The sequence below is a fragment of the Petaurus breviceps genome, unplaced genomic scaffold, assembly GCF_028583685.1.
Source record: "Petaurus breviceps papuanus isolate PSGF00001 unplaced genomic scaffold, PetGlider_PUasm1.0 90630, whole genome shotgun sequence".
NCBI classification, from domain to species: Eukaryota; Metazoa; Chordata; class Mammalia; order Diprotodontia; family Petauridae; genus Petaurus; species Petaurus breviceps.
Genome location: NW_027187291.1, coordinates 95,103 through 111,950, shown reverse-complemented (window position 1 = coordinate 111,950; position 16,848 = coordinate 95,103). Strand labels below are relative to the sequence as shown.

Genomic DNA, 16,848 nt, shown 5'->3' with positions numbered 1-16,848 from the left:
TTCTAGGAACAAAAGAGGAAGGGATCTTGGTCAAGGGTGTGAAGTAAGACTATAAGCTATAGATGTAGAGAAGTAGGGGCTCTGGGCCAGGTATTTGGAGACAGGAGGGCTCTGCTCCAGCAAAATGGGGAGAGGAGGCTTGGGGTCAGGGATATAAGGAGGGACTCTGGGCCACGGATATGGAAGTGGAACTTGGATAGGGATAGAAGGGACTTGGGGACAAGGCTATGACATGTGGAGAGAGGGGACTCTGAGTCAGGGACATCAGGAAGGAGAGGAGAGGCCAGTGTCAGGCATGGGGGCAGGGCAGGGTAGTGCATCTCAGGATTAGACACTGAAGGACTGAAATCAGGAATATGGAGAATATAAGATGGAGGTTCAGAAATCAGAGTGTGGACTAAGGGTAGGGTTAAATGTCTGCATGCAGACACAGAGGGCAGAGCACCAGGAGCTGAGAGCTGAGAGCTCTAGGTGGAAGACCACAGTTCAGCCATAGGTTAGGGATTTCTAGGCCCTGATCCCTGGCCTCTTCTTAGGCAGGAGGCCGTGAATCTTCGCCTGTGGCCCAGATGGCAGTTTATCCCTCCTCCTCCTGGCCTGTCTCTATGCATTATCCTCACCTGAAAGGCAGTGGTTCCCTCACCAGGAACTTCACACAGCAGTGCCCAGCTCCTGCCAAGTAGAACCATCTGCCAGGAGCAGCAGGCCAGAGATAGAACCAGAAGGCTTGCCCTAACTCTGAGCTGACAGAAGCTGATGGTAAGGAAGGGAGACTTATTGCTTAATCAAGAAGGAAGGAGATGCCTGGTCAGAGAGAGTAAAGTATATTGAATCCAGGAATGTGGGTCCAGGAACCCAGAATTTTCCCTAAGCTAAGGAGTCCCAAGAACGAGGCTAAGTCCTCAGGCTGGGGCCAAGTCCTACCTGCATTTTGCGAAGCTGCTGGAGTTGGTTTCGGAGGTCACTGGCGTTGTGCTGTAGGTCGTGGAGGTGCAGCTGCATGTGTAGACGGGTGACGGCCGTTGGGGGACCCGCGGGGGTGCTGCTGGCTGAAGGGGGTGGAGGCGCTGGAACCGGAGGGGCACCACTGCTCCGCCCACCCAGCCCACAAGCTGCAGGATGACAGGTTGGCACAAGGGACAGTCCGGGAGGAACACTGAAAGTAGGCAAACTCCCCCTCCTCCTCCTGCCCTTGTACTTAATCATCTGCCCATGGAGTTACACAGGTCAGGTCTCCCTGCAGGAGAGGAAGCTGCTTGAGGGCAGACATGACTTGTGTCACCTTTGGGACCCTAAAGCCAAGCATAGCACTCTGCACATAGGAGGTTCTTCTTCTTATTATTTTTATCAAGTATGAATAATTAATTATTTAAAATATTAATTATTCAAAATGTTAACCTAATGATTAATATTAGTTATATTGATATTGTTTATTATAGTATAATCTTATATATTATATAATAATATTGTTAATGACATGCCAGGCACTGTGCCAAGTGCTTTATAATTATTATCTCTTTTGATCCTTACAGCAAACCTACAGAGTAGGTGCTGTTATTATTCCCATTTTACAGATGAGGAAACTGATGCTAAAAGAGGCAAAGTGACTTGTCCAGAATCACACAGTTTTGAACTCAGGTCTTCCTGACTGCAGGTCTGGTGCTCTCCCCACTGAGCCACTTAGCTGCCTGTTTTTAACATGTCTATTAAAAAATGGGGCAGCTAGGTGGTGCAGCAAACAGAGGCCCATCTTCCTGAGTTCAAATCTGGACACAGACCCTTTCTTGCTGTGTGACCCTGGGCAAACTACTTAATCCCACTGGCCTCAGTTTCCTCATCTGTCAAATGAGCTGGAGAAGGAAATGACAAACTACTAGCTGTGTGAACCTGGGCAAATCACTTTGCTCTGTTGGCCTCATTTTCCTCATCTGTAAAATGAACTAGAGAAAGAAATGGCAAACTACTCCAGCATCTTTGCCAAGAAAACCCCAAATGGAGTCACGAAGAATGAGAAAAGACTGAATAACAACAACAAAATAATTAAAAACGAACTGAGATCAAGGAGGGGCTCAGAGCAAAGAAGCTTATTTCAGAAAGTTAGAACTAAAAGGGGCCGCTGAGACCATGGACTATATGACCCCCTCTTTTACAGAGGAGGAAACCAAAGCCTAGAAAGGTGAAAACGCCCAAACTCACATAATGAAGTGGTTAAGCTGGGACTAGAACCAGTCTCCCGGCCCTACGCCCAGTGCTCTTTCCATGACCCTTCCCCATCCAGTCATTCTTAATATTCTGCTCAAGCATATCATCCTTTTAATTGTTAATAGTTTGCAGTGTACGTTTTTATTTGAAGCACTTTCCTAAGGCTGCTTGCCTTTGTTCAGATTTTAATATATTTATTTATATTTAATATAGTATATAATTATATCATATATTGCATAGTGTATCTAACATTGTACAATAATATATCAAATATGCTTAATATGTAATAAAGATATTTTGAAGAAGCGCCATGAAACAAGAGCAGGGTTTGTATCATTACAAGCAGGGGCACTGAATGATTTGTTGTGACAGAGACCCCTTAGTTGGGCTAGGGAAGCGTATGGGCCTCCTTCAGAATCATGCTTTTTTAAAAGCATAAAATAAAAACAAAGGAATCCAATTCTATTCAAATAAAGATGTTCTTAGACCCCCTGAAACTGAGTCACAAACCCTTGGGGGGTCCATGGACCCCACAATAATAACCCCTGACCTAAATCTCTTCCAGATCTTAAATTCTGCAATCCTGTGGCCTCCCTCCATCCATATTGTCAGTCTGTGGAGCTGGACTGAGCAGTCTGAAGGCCCTCAAAGGGGCAGCGACCCCAGGAGAGCAGGTTTCCTACAGGGGCATCTGATAAGGCTACATGCCCATAACAAAGAACTCCCCCCAGGCGGGGATGGTAACCCATTGGCCAGAAGGACAGGGGCACACTCACGAGCTGAAGGCGTTGCTGTTCCATTGGAACCTTCAATCTTCTCACTGTGAAAGAGGAGATGGGTAGAATCAGTCATAACTGGGGAGACCCCACTCACAGAACCTGAGAATGCCAGAGCTGGGAGGAATCATACAGGCCATCTAATACAGACCCCCACCTACCCCCAGGCATTCTTTTTTTAACAGAAGAGGAAACCAAGGGAAAGTGACTTTCTTTGCCATTTGTTTAAATAGCTTTTGCTTTGGACTAATACGTCCTCTGATGGATTGGCAAAAAGAAGGTCATTATTGGGAGAAGAGAGCAGGGACATGGAAGGGGGTGGCGGGGAGGGGGGAGAGATAGTAAGTTATGGTATTGAGTGGCTGCTGAGAAACACCCATAGTATGCCTAGAACCTAGGGCAACAGGGGAGTCTCAGAGGGTTCCTGATCACACAGTGACAATTTTCCCTCCTCAAATGATAATGTATATACTTATCCGTTTTCATGTTGTATCCCCCTAACAGAATGCAAACTCCTTGAGGGCAGGGGCTGTTTATCATTTGGTCTCCATGTGACTAGCACAGTGCAGGTTCTTAATCAATGATTTCTGACTTATACTGGACTTCCCATGGTGCGGCAGGAAGCTAAAGGGAAGGCCCTAGGAGGGTGGTTGGCAGAAGGACTCCACGAGAAGGACTCTGCACTGGGGTAAGAGTAAGCATCTTACCTGGGGGTCTCAGCCTCAGAACCACGGAGAAGGGCACTCTGCACCAGGCCTGTCAAACTCGCAATCTGCTTTTCCATGGCTTCCATTCGCTCCCTAGAGTGTAGAAAGGAAGGGCCCAGTGAAGAGCCAGCCCCAGCCAGGACTGAAGTCCCATTCCGCCATTAACCCCCACCCCATAAAAACAAAGCTCAGATGCCCTCTCTCTCCCTACTACTGGGGTGGGTCTCTATCAGACAAACTCTTCTGTCTCTATTCAGGGGCCTGAATAATATTTTTTTTAATGACAAGCTATAAACCATTCATTTTGACCAGCTGGTTTTTCCCTTTCATCAAATTCCATGCCCAGGGTCACAACAGGGTTGGGAAGGGGGGAGATGGTACAAAGAAAGAGAAGGGGAGATCTGGGCCTATAGTTGTCCCCTTGTCCCTGTTGCTGAGGCCTCCTTTGAAGAAAGGCTGATCAGGGATGGAGATGACTGAAAGCTCTAAACCAAATGGGGCCCTTCTTCCTCATTTTTCTGTCTTTTCTTCCAGACTGCAGACCTCAGCATTTCACTATGGGCTCCCAGTGGCCCTTCCCAAAGGACCCTCAGGAGTCTGCTCAGCATAGGGGTACACCTGGCCTTCCCTCCCTTGCACACACTCATATACTCTGACTTACACACATACACTAACATACACTCACACACAACTGCACAACTCTTCACAACTTCCCCCCCCCCCCAAATACCCACTCAGCCCAGGGAAGGATCTGGCCAGTAGCCAAGTCCCACCCCAGGTCCCCCTTACCTGGTCTCTGTGTCCTTGGCTGGCACCGGAGGCCCAAAGCCTGCCAGTGGGCGCTCCCCAGGCCCTGGGAAAAGCTCTGATGGGGGCACCCCAGAAGATGAAGAGCCCCCCCCACCCCTTGGCTTGCCTCCTGGGCTCTCAGCAAAAACAGAGGATGAAGAGCCAGAGTCCTTGCGGAAGGACTGCCTGACAGGAGAAGAACGGCTAGGAGGCCCCGAATAAGGGCTATGGGGAGGTGGAGGGCCTCCCTGGGGTGCTGCCACATCCACCAATTTCTGGGGAGAAGCAGGAGGCAGACGGAAGCCAAAGCTGTCCCCATAGAGTGGCCCACTGCTGCCAGTGGCTGCTTTGTACAGGGAATCTTCCAGGTCAGACTGTAGGGCAGTAGCTGAATATGTGCTGAGGGATCGGACTGAGCCCCGTTTGTAAAGTCCCCCACCAGGGTAAGCAAAGGGGTCCCCTCCAGCTGAGGCCAGGCTCAGGCGCCCCTCATGGAGCAACCCATAGGGGTCTGCATAGAGGCCCTCCCCTTTCACTAACATCACCCCTCCTCCCTTGCCCGCCAGGTCTTCATCAGGTTTCACGTCCCGCCTCTCCAAGATGGCACTGGGGCTAGGAGAGACACCTGGGGCAGGAGGCACACCCCCCAGCCTTTCTGAGTGGTGGACAGGGCTGCCAGCATAGGATGGGGGGCGACCCCCACTGCCCCCTGCATAGGAGAGCCTGGACCGGGAAGGTGAGGCAGAGGGCAGGCCTGGAGGTGGGGAACCCGAGGACAGGTGGGGGGCCGGGGAGAGGTTGTTCAGGCGGCGGGTAGGAGAGGACTCCCGGGAAGCGTAGACCATCTCTCTCTGTGGGAGAAAGAACGCCCAACCCCATACCTCCATGTTAGATTTCATACCTGAGCTATCCCTGACCTCAGACCCATGATGACTGGGCCTATTCCTTAAGATTCAGCTTTATGGGGGCGGCTAGGTGGTGCAGTGAATACCTGAGTTCAAATCCGGTCTCAGACACTTAACATAAAAACTAGCCGTGTGACCTTGGGCAAGTCACTTAACCCCAATTGCCCTCCAAAAAGTAAAAAAAAACAACAACTCAGTTTTAAAATTCAACATAATCCATCACTTGCCTACTCTGTGCAATTCAGAGGTGCAGTGGCTAGAGCACTGATCAAGAAGCCCTGAGTTCAAATCTGACACTAACTGTGTGACCTTGGGCAAGTCATTTAACTTCCGTTTGCCTTGGTTTCTTCATCTGCCTTCTTCAGGGTTATTATGAGGATCAAATGAGATAATATTTGTAAAGGGCTTAGCACACTGTAGGCACTGTATAAATGCTAGCTGTTATTACTGTTATTGTTGTTGTTGTTTTGTAAAGCACTGAGCCAAGCTCTGGAAATAGGAAGATAGAACTGAAATGGCCTCTGTCCTCAGGAAGCTTACATTCTAATGGAAGGACTAGCATGGACCAAAAAAAGTAAATACAAAGTCATCTACGGTGGGATGAGGGCACCCAGGAGCATCAGGAAAGGAGGCAGAAGCCAAGCTGAGCCTTAAAGAAAACTACATACAGATTCTAAGAGGTTGGAGTGCTTTAAACAGGGGACATAAGGCAAAGAGGTAAAAATAGAATGTTGGTTCAGGGACAGTAAACAGGCACTGTTTACTGGAACGTAGAATTCAGGGAGTCAAGAGAAAAAAGACAGGAGGGTAGAGATGGGTAGTGCCAGGCTGAAGAAAATTTTTCTTTCATCCCAACAGCACTAGGGAGCCCCTGAAGCTTTTTGAGCAGAGGAGTAACATAGTCTTTAGGGAATTTTCTTTAGGAACATCATTTCAACAGTTACGTCAAAGATGGGGAGTACAGAAGGGAGGAGAAGGGTTAAAAGCAGCGACGCCAGTCTGGAGAACATTGCAGTAGTTTAGGTAAGAGGTGATAAGGCCCTGAACTAGGGTAATGACCATGTGAGTGGAGATAGGGGAATAAATGTGAGAGATATAATAGGGACCTTGGCATCTGATTGTCACAGATAAAAGAAGAAGAAAGTGTTGAGGAGAACTCTGAGGTCGCAACACTGGGTAACTAAGAGGATTGTGGTACCCTCAAAAGAAACAGAATTCTTGAGTCGCAGGTGGAGGGAGGGGATTGGAAGGGAGGGGAGAATAAAGGGTTCAGCTCCAGTTTCAGACAGACTGAGTTTGGGATGCCAACAAGACTTCCAGGTGGAGCTGTCCAACAGGCAGCTGGGACTGAAGGTTAGCAGAGAGAGTGGTTCTACTCTAGATAAACAGATGTGGGGACCATCTTTGTAGCAATAATAATTGGACCCAAGGGACCCAAGAGAGGGCTTAGAGAAAGAAGAGAGAGGGATCCAGATGGAGCCTTGAGGTATGCCCAAAGTTAGTGGGCAGGAGGATGGAGCGAGTTCTCACAAGGGGAACTGGGAAACAGCAGTTGAGGAGACAACTTGGAGAGAACAAAGTCAAAGAAATACTCAGGAGAAGGCAGTCAACAGCACTGAGAGCTTATTGCTCTTTCAACGAGGAAGCCTGAGAAAATGCTATCAGATTTAGAATAATTTGCCCTGCCTTTGGAGAGATCCTTCCTGCTGTCTGCCCTCAATCTCTCCTACTGCAATTCTGACTTATTTCCTCAGCCTCATTCCCATAAGGGATTCTTCTGCTCAGTACTGGTAGAAAGGTTGATGGAAAAACAAAGAGGTAAATGGGGCATCCTCAGAAAGGGCTCCAGAGGGGTCAGGAAGGGTAGATGCACAGGGCTGAGAGCCTATGAAGATGGTAGTAACAGGTGTTTGGATCTACTTTCTTCTATATCCCCATGAAAAGCACATCTCTCTTCTATACTCCAGGATTTATGCCCTTCCCCCGCCCCAGGTTTCTGCCATACAGTTTTTCCCAAACTAGGCCTCAGCCTAGGCAGCTAGGTCTCAGAGGCAGCTAATTAGTTCTGTGGCCTGAGCACTGGGCCTGGAGTCAGGAAAATCCAAGTTCAATCCCAACATCAGATACCTCCTAGCTGCATAATCCTAGGAAAGTCACTTAATTTCTGACTGCCTTTAAGTTTCCTCAACTACAAAATAAGAATACATTTCAGGATTATTGTGAGGATCAAGAGACAGTATCTGTAAAGTATCTTAGCACAGTGTCTGGCACACAGTAGGCCCTTCAGAAATGCATGTTTCCTTTCTTCTTTCCAATGACCTGCCACCTAGGTGCCCTGTGAGCCCCACTAAATGTCTCTTCATTGCCCTCCCCCATCAGCTTCAAGGGCCCTAGGTCCTTACCCGAAGATCCCCATTAGTGAGGTGGGAGCCAGGAAAGGCAGAATAGAGCGGTTCTTTCCTGTAAATCTTTATAATACTTCGGTCTTGGATATCCCTGGGGAGAGATGAAGGCATCACTGACCCCCACATTCAAACACAGATATAGACTGAGTGCCCCTCACTGAACCTTGAGAGAAATGATTATTTTTCTCTTGTATTAATAATCAATTATTGAATTAAGATCAAGGTTTTTTCCCTTTTCTACTGCCTCATTCAGAAACCAGCCCCTATAGGTTATTTCAGGCAGCCTTTGAAGTACAGGGCTGATACAGAGAAAGAAAACTCAGATCTGTTCAAAAGGTAAGGAAATTTTAGTTTAGGTGCATTGATGGATACTGGCCCAGTCTGTTTTATTCAGACAGGTCTGGAAAAACGTGGATTCTCCCTTTTGTCTAGATTACCCCAAAGGGGTGATATGGGTATAGATAAGTCTCTTTGACCAAAACTTCAGAGTCGAATCCCCTAGCCCCTCATTAGAATAAGCCTGCCTCTCATTATCTCATTACTTGCTAAGCAATCAGAGTCGATTTCCACCCTCGGGTTCACCCCCTTTTCCAAAGGCTTAATTTATAAGTACTGAAGGTTTCACAGGTTTGTCAAGGGAATGAATGAGTCCTTTTTGTTAATCTGTTTGTTAGTAGTGGTTGATAAAATTGATTTTAATTTACCCAGAAACTCTCTCTCTCAAAAATTTTACTGGCAACAACCTCCCTGAGCTTCACTCTATAAAATGGGGATAATAATAACACCTACCTCACAGAATTTGTGAGAATCAAATCAGATAATCTATGAAAGCATCATATAAATATGAGTTGTTACCATCATCACCATCTCGTTACAGGCATTGGTGTATATGGGAATGAAAGGGGCTGGACGAGGACCCAGGAGTCCAGACAAGTCAGAAGAGTATCTGTGCAAGGACACCATCACTTAATTCATCAGTTAATTAATTAATTCATCAAATAAATCACAGGTTGATGTGCCAAGCACTACAAATACAATGAAAGAAATAAGGCCCTTACATCCTAGAGGGGAACTTGCCTTCAAATTATCTCCCTCTCCTCCAGAGGGAAAGAGGTGGGAGGATTCCTTTGATCTCCTGCCTTTAAGTGAAGAGAAGCAAACCAGTCCCTGGAATCTAAATGTTGCTCCCAAAACCTTTCCCCCTTACCGGACATCCTCAAGTTCATAGAAGATGTTTCGAGCCTCATCTTTGATGAGGATGGCTGTATTAGGTGACTTGAGCATGCCCATGGTGAGCTTCTGTGGGAACATGTGGGCAATGAGGGCATGGAGTGTGTCCAGGCTGCTGACCTCATGCGTGATGTGCACCCGACGTGTCTCTTCCCCGAACTGCAGGAATAGCACCCCTTGGAGGGGCGGGATACTGGGAGTCAGTCACTCAGTCCCTTCCCTGACCCACCTCCCAGCCCAGCCTGTTGTGAAAATAGCTAGGGGAGTCATTAAAGGAAAACTTCCTAGGAAGCAAAGGCGAAAGGTGCTGCAGCTAAGTTTAGACTCTGGTTGTATACAAAATATGGGGCTGTGTGCTCTTTTAAGGCATTTCAAAACTAGCTCCTGGGGAGTGGTTGTGAGAGAATCCTGAGACACCTGAAACCTGAATGGGCAATACGGATATCCCATACAACCACTGATCTGATACCACTGCTGACCTTGTGTCCCCATGTTATTCATCTTCCCAACTAGACCCCAAGAGAGTTACAGCAGAGGGAGAGAAAGGAGCTGAGACTGAGGAATTAGAGAAAGAGGAGCCAGGGGAGAGAAGAGAAGATAAAGGAGGGAGGAGGAAGGAGGGCAGAGGGCAAGGAGGGAGGGGCTAGGGTCAGAGGAAACACTGAGGGGCAAAAGCTATGGGACTTCCCAGGTAACACTATGTGACTGGACAAATCATTTCTCTTCCCTGAGGCTGGACTTAAAATGCCCCATCTACCTCTAACACTCTCTGACTCTGGTAAAGGGTTGAGGGTAGGGGTGAGCAGAGCTATAATGGAAGAGAGGCAGGGGGAGGAAAGAACTAAGAAAAGTACCTGGGGAACGGAGCTTTGTCTGGCTAGTAGATCGAGAGAGGGGCAGGCTCTGGCGGAATCGGTTCATCCTGCTGAAGCCGAGGGGCAGCTCAGCCTCCGACATGGTCTCCAGTGACTCAGCAGAGGCAAAGGACAACTTAGCTGCCTGGTCTGCCAGCCCTGGCTGGGCACCCTGTGAATGGCGGGAGCTTCGAGTCTAGGGCACAGAGAGGAGAGAGTGGAACACAAAATAAGTCTTAGTCAGCGCCTCCCCAATTCTGTTCTTTCTCCCTGATTCCAAACACATAAGGCTCATCGATCGAGAGCTGGAAGGGGCCTTCAGAGGTCATCTGATGTAAACCCTTCATTTTACAATGAGGACACTGAGGCCCAGAGAAGTTAAACAACTTACCCAAGGTCACACAGCAAGCATCAAAGGAGGGATATGAACCCAGGTCCTCTGACTCCAGACCTAGCTTTCTTTCCACTGCAGTGTTTTCTTTCCACTATTCAAATGCCCCCATTCAATTCATACTCAGTCCCTCACCCATGTGCCCGAAATACACAAAAGATGGCCTCTTTAATCAGTACCAAAGATGCCAAAACCAGCTCCATCCCTGATGTGCTGTGTGACCTCAAGAAAGTGACTTAAGCTCTCTGAGCCACATTGACTTTGAGGGTGGAAAGCATAGGCTTCAGAAGAGAGAAATATTCTCTGAGACCCTTGGAGACAGGAGACAAGTTATTGAAACCTGAACAAGCAGCCACCCTGCTATTTTAAACTCAAAACAAACACCAACAATGGACCTATTAGGAGGGGAAATTAACCACCCTGTAAATTGCAGCATTAACTCCAAACATTAATTAAGCCACCATGAAGATCACTTCTCCTAGTTAAAGCTGGAGAGAGGGTTTGGGGTTTGGGGCCCATTCTGCAACCATGATGTCACAGAGCTGGAGTTGGGGGGGGCGAAGAAGGCTGGGGGGAAAAAGAATGCTGGTTGCCAAGTCAAAGTTGCATCCAGACCTCACACCCTCTTCTTCCTCCTTCCTCCATCCACCAGTATAAGAACCAGCCAGTCCTCAGTTTAAGGACTGATTTAAATTGGAGTTAATGGAAAGCATCTTCCCACCCCATGCATAAGCATATCCTTGTGCTGCACAAGCCGGCCTTGTCCCCACTTTGCACCTGCCACCATATGCCATAAGGTGCCCGGTGAATGCTGGAAGGGGAGCCCTGCTGGATCGCAATGAGGACTAGATCTGATGTAAAAAAAACTGGCATGGAAGCCTTGCTCTGATCTAATACTTCCTTGTGACCTTGGGCAAGTCACTCTTTTTTTCTGGGTCTCAGTCTTCTTTATAAAATGTGGGGATTGGCTCTTTTGTTTTATTTTGAGGGAATGTGGCACTGGGAAGGGAGGCCAGATCTGTTAGAACCAGCATGACAGTCTCAACTCCCAGTCCCAACAAATGATGGGCCTGGAAATCCATACCCTCATGAGACACAGGTACCATGCTGAGATCAGGCTTCAGTGACCCTGAAGCTGAGTGCCAGTATGGCACTCAGGGAGGGAGGACCCAGTTCTAGTCTTTGCCCAGTGTCCCTCATCCCTTCAGACCTGGTGCCCAGGGCCAATAGGGCTGGGAGTCCCCCTGTGGCAGAGGGAGCCAGGCCTGGCCTACCCAGCATGGTGCCCTGTGCTTGGGTTGCCAGGCAACTGAAAAGGTCAGTAGTTGCTGGGCAAGAGAGGACAAAGGGCTGTGGAATTCAAGGCAGATGGAGGGAGGCTTGCAAACATGAAGGGTCTGGCCTAGCTTCCAGCTGCGGAGGTTACCCAAACCTAGCAGGCAGGCATTTTGGCCAGCTGGAGGCATCTGGAGACAGGCAAGGCAACAGAGAGAGGGCCATGGAACAGAGGGCACTGAAGGCAGAAGGGTAGGCAAGTGGGTGGGAGGGAGCAGGGACGGTCCTGCTAAGCATCCTTGGCAGGTTTATGACCTTACAGGAAGATGTGTCCTCTTTAATCTCTCCCTTATCTCATTGCCTCCTCTGACCTGGCATGCTCATATGGGGTCAGGTGCCCAAGGACTTGTTTTCACCCTCTTGCCATCCCTTGGGTGAGGAAGAAGGAAGTGGGCTGTTAGAAGGGACTTCCCACCTAAGGTGAGAGAGAAAAGAGGAAGTCCTGTCCATTGTTTTGGGGATATAACCTGAAATCCAGAGACCTGGGGTTAGAGTTAAGGGAGACAACAGTGCCCCTAAGCTCTGTCATGCTCTCAGCTGCTAAGTGCTAGGGAGATGCAGAAGGAAGGTAGACATGAACCCCAAAGGCAGGTGATCTATAGCAAAGGTTTTTGTTGTTCAGCCATTTCAGTCCTGTTCGACTCTTCATGACCCCATTTGGGGTTTTCTTCACAAAAATACTTATGTGGTTTGCCATTTCCTTCTCCAGCTCATTTTTCAGATGAGGAAACTGAAGCAAACAGGGTGAAGTGGCTTGCCCAGGGTCACACAGCTAGTAAGTGTCTGAGGCCAGATTTGAACTCAGGAAGATGATTCTTCCTGATTCTAAGCCCCATGCTTAGATAGCCACCTAGTAGTCCATAAAGCAAATGCCCAAGCCCATGCCACCCGAGCTGGACAGAACCTGAACTCCAATCATGGAACCCTAAGCCTTGCCAAACATCCCACATCAGGCAAGATTATCCTGAAGGTGAGTCCTGTGGTAGGCAGCAATGCCAACCAGGATGAGAATGGAAGAAGGGTAAAGGCCTCTTGCAAGTGAAAGGTCTCTTGCCAACCTAGGTAGAGGAGATAGGAAACCTTGCCATAATTAATATGGTCCAGGCCCCTACCTCCAAGTAGTCAAGAAATAGCTTTTCTCCTGCTGAGTGCCTTCTCCTTCCTCCCCCAGACAAGCCTCTCACCCTTTGCCCTAAATGGATGTGTGGAACCAGAATGCACGCCAGGTCTGATGAATGGCACAGCCTTAGAAAGAGGTGTTATGTGGTCAATGTTGCCAGTTGGTTTTCCTGAACTGCATTTCTCCCTCCCCTTTCAGCTTTATTCTCTTACAAGACATGGCTAGCCAAGTAGGGAAGGAGGCAGGGGAATAATTAGGGAATGAAGGTGAGACGCTAAAATAAAAGCTAGCAATACACATTTTTTAAAAAATGAAAGAGGAAAAGGGGAACCTTGCTGGCCTTGGAGCAGTTTAACCGAAGTTTGTCCAATAGATGTGAGAAGAAGGGACTTGTTCCAATCTTGCTCCCCCTCACCTATGAATGAAGAACTCTCTACCTTTGCTGACGTGACCATCTTAGCTTTGAATCTAATTTTGCCTGCTGTTACTTTCTCTTCTGAATACCCAACTAAGGTAACTCCCTATAAGCTTCAGGCAAGGGGCTAATTGGCATTGGTAGAAGAAATTTCTCACTGGAAGCTTGCTACACCAATGAAATCACAGATCCAATCCCTCCTTTCCTCCCTTCCCCTCCCCTATCCCCAACAAATTACCTAGTAAAGTTTTATTTTTAACCCAATAGCATCTCAGTGGGATTATAGAAAGAAGAGTACTTATGCCTAGCCTAGTTAGGCCAGGAGACTGGGGAAATCTGGATACCCCAGAGGCCGGGCAGGGGCTGGTAACTGCAAAGATGGCACTCCCATCCCCAGTAGGGTAGCGCTCTTTTGGAAGATAAGGAAGAGAGGCCCTTGGTACAGCTGAGTGAGTGTTACCAGCCCTGCCAGATGGATGTTTCTTTAGACAAAACTAGAGGATCTTTTCCAGGGACTAGGACTGTACTCCAAAATACCCACTATAAAGTGAGGAGGTTTGGGTTCTGAATACCCCCTGTGCCATGTACCCCTTCGCCCCATTACCCACAAGTCATGGTGGGTGCCCAGGTTCTCCCCAGCCACAAAAGCAACAGCAGAAGCAACAGCCTCCCCATGGCCCACCTCCCCCTGCCCCTGTGAGATGCCCGTGCAGACACACACACATAACATGTGTGTAGTGGGAGGGAGGTGAGGGATAAGCACATGCAATCAGCACAGAAGCAGGAAATAATCAGACAAACTGACCTTAAAACTCCAGTAGTTGGGCTGCTGACAGAAATAAGAGAAAAGTGGGTTATGTGGGGGCCATGACAGGGACCCTGGGAAAGGCTGCCTCATTTGGCCGACTGGCCCTGAGGGGAGAGGCAATCCCTTGCTACTTTGCCATGAGACGTGGCAAGCCAACCTGCCCTGGGGAGGTCAGAGATGCTCCATGTCTGCCTAGGGTCAGGGGGTGCAGCAGGAGGAGGAGCAGGGCCCAGGGATGGTAGGACTTAGCCTGCCAAGGCCTCATTCATTCACCCAGGACTCATTCATTTACTCAACTACAAAATCCGCTGAGTATTCACTCTGTACAAAGCCATGTGTTGGGCTCTCAGTGGGATGTAGAGATGTATAGGACAGTCCCTGAATGACAGGACCTTATGATAAAAATAACAGCTAACATTTACATAGTGCTTGCTTTGTGCCAGCTATAAAGCTGAGTACTTCACAATTATCATCTCACTGGGGCTTCACAAGAACCCTGGGAGGCAGGGCTATTACTATCATCCCCTTTTTACAAATGAGGAAACTGAGACAAAGAGAGGTTAAGTGACTTGCCCAGGGTCACACAGTGAGTAAGTGTCTTAGACTGGATTTGAACCCAGGTCTTCCTGACTCTAGGTCCAGTGTTCTATCTACTTCATCACCTAGCTGCCCCTATCGGGTTTGATGATAGATGTACACCTAACTAGAGTACAAAGCAGGATACAGAGAAATAATAATAGTTAATGGCATTTACATAGTGCTTTAGTATTTACAAAACCCTTTACATATATATATATATATATATATACACACACACACACACACACACACATATATATATATATATATGTATTATGTGACTTGAAAAGTACAACAACTTTGTAAGGCCGATGTTATTATTCCCATTTTGCAGATAGGGAAGCTGAGGTCAGTTAAGTGATTTGTCCAGGGTCACACAGCCAGCACAATACTGTCAGAGGCCTAATTAAGATCTCAGTTTTTTCCTGACTCCAGGTTCAGACACCTAGCTGCCTAATAAGGTTTTTGTGAGTAGTGCAAATGAATAAATAGGGAGAGAGAGCATTTCTGGCCCATGGGGACAATTAGGGAAGGTTTCGTGGAAGAGGAGGCATTTGAGCTTGGCCTTGAAAGATAAGGGCGGGATAGAGGAGGGAGAATGCAGATCCACGGCTTCGAGAGTGAAGGCCCAACAACAATCGGAATAGGAGAGTGACATGGACAGACCTGCTCATCAGGAAGACTGACCAGGCTGGATTGAAGGGGAAGAGCCTGGAGACAAGGAGATTAGGTCAATTGTAAGAGTCCAGTAAAGAAATAATGAGGGCCCCGAACTAACTCAGGAGGAGTTAGTGAGAAGGAAGGAGAAAGCAGATCTTAACTTTCAGGGCTCGAATTGGTGAAGAGAGCTAACGGGAGAGGAGCTCTGGCCTGACCCCTGTTCTCTACCCCTCTCCTCCTTCTCTACCTCAGATTTGCTGCAGGAGCAGAAAGAAAGTCCCTCAGAAGAACAATTTCTGGCAAAGTTGCTGAGCAGGGGTCCCATGTTATAGGTGACTTTTTTATTACTAAATCTGTGATTTCATTGGGAAAGGGAATGAACTTCCAATGAGGAAATGCCCTCTACCAATGCAGATCAGTTCCCTACTCTGCAGTGGGGCTCACACAGACAGGATATGTCAGAGGGATGGTCAAACTCTAATAGAAATGAAGGTCACTAATCTATACATAAGAATCCCTTTGGGCCACAAGGTGACTTAGACAACCACATAATAACATTATCTATGTCCTATTATATTTTAATTTATTTTGTTAAATATTTCCCAATTATCTTTTAATATAGTTCTTGCCATACTAGGGAGTATTGTGGGCCCCTGTCTGATACCTCTAAACTATACCACTACATCTCCTAAAATTGATACCTTGAAACATATATCACCTTGAAATTTTTTGTTAAATTTATTTTTTTTACTTTGAACTTAACAAACCCTTCAAAAAATGAGAAGTTCCATATTTTTAAAATAAATAAATAAAAGAATTGTGTTTGAAATTCTGAATCCCCATTTTATATAATTTGCTTTTTAAAAAAATGTAATAAATCCAACACATGACTTTTAAAGCTTTTCTGGTTGTAGATTGCATTTTCCAGTTTTTTAGAAAAAGTGCTTCACACACACACACACACACACACACACACACCCCTACCTGACCGTATTACTACACACATCTTACACATGAGGCTAATTGACTTACTCTAGTTCACACAGCTAATAAGTGTAGGAGCTAGGTCTCAAATCCAGAGTTTCTGAAGCCCTAGCCATCAATACCCCCAGGCCCTGGGATATAGGAGTGTCTAAACACTTGCATTCAAGTGTCTTGAGCAAAGCACTGCTCTTTCTTCCCAGGGAGAAGTTAGAAGCAGAGAACACCATTAGGAAGCTGTCCACAGAGAGATAATAAGAGCTTGGACCAAGGAGGGAGAAGAAGGGGTGGCTCAGAGGGAAGAGGCAGGAGTAGAACTGACAGGATTTGACAAGTGAACAGAAGATGAGTGTGAAAGAGAGGGCATCAAAGATGACTCCTGGGCTTTGAGCCCAGCTGATTGAGAGGATGGAAGTGTTGTTCACTAATGGTTAGGGATCAAGGTCCCCTTGGACCCTTGAGCTTGGCAGCACAGGTAGTTTTTTCAAAGGTTTTGGGGATCTTCTATAGCTAGGATTCATAACCTGGGGTCCATGAGTGTGTGTGTGTGTGTGTGTGTGTGTGTGTGTAGTTTTTTAAGATTTTGGTCACTGTGCTTAACATAATTGGTTTCTTTTATAATCCTGTGCATTTTCATTTTTCTCAGAAGGGTTTCATACCCAGAACCCAAAGAGTACAAGGAACAAAAAAA

At 47.2% G+C, this 16,848-nt stretch overlaps 1 protein-coding gene across 2 annotated transcripts in view; it reads right to left on the bottom strand.

Moving 5' to 3' along the window:
- Window positions 1–13,955, bottom strand: part of SRCIN1 (SRC kinase signaling inhibitor 1) — a 51,160-nt gene extending 37,205 nt beyond the window's left edge. For both annotated transcript variants that reach the window (XM_069064282.1, XM_069064283.1), the window contains exons 1-8: window positions 13,935–13,955; window positions 9,869–10,064; window positions 8,992–9,190; window positions 7,782–7,875; window positions 4,475–5,325; window positions 3,686–3,778; window positions 2,979–3,022; window positions 925–1,112 (exon numbers count right to left, since the gene is read on the bottom strand). In XM_069064282.1, the coding sequence (XP_068920383.1) occupies window positions 925–1,112; window positions 2,979–3,022; window positions 3,686–3,778; window positions 4,475–5,325; window positions 7,782–7,875; window positions 8,992–9,190; window positions 9,869–9,971 (1,572 nt within the window). In that variant the 5' untranslated portion in view covers window positions 9,972–10,064; window positions 13,935–13,955. The remainder of the gene's footprint in view (window positions 1–924; window positions 1,113–2,978; window positions 3,023–3,685; window positions 3,779–4,474; window positions 5,326–7,781; window positions 7,876–8,991; window positions 9,191–9,868; window positions 10,065–13,934) is intronic.
- Window positions 13,956–16,848: the final 2,893 nt, after the last annotated feature.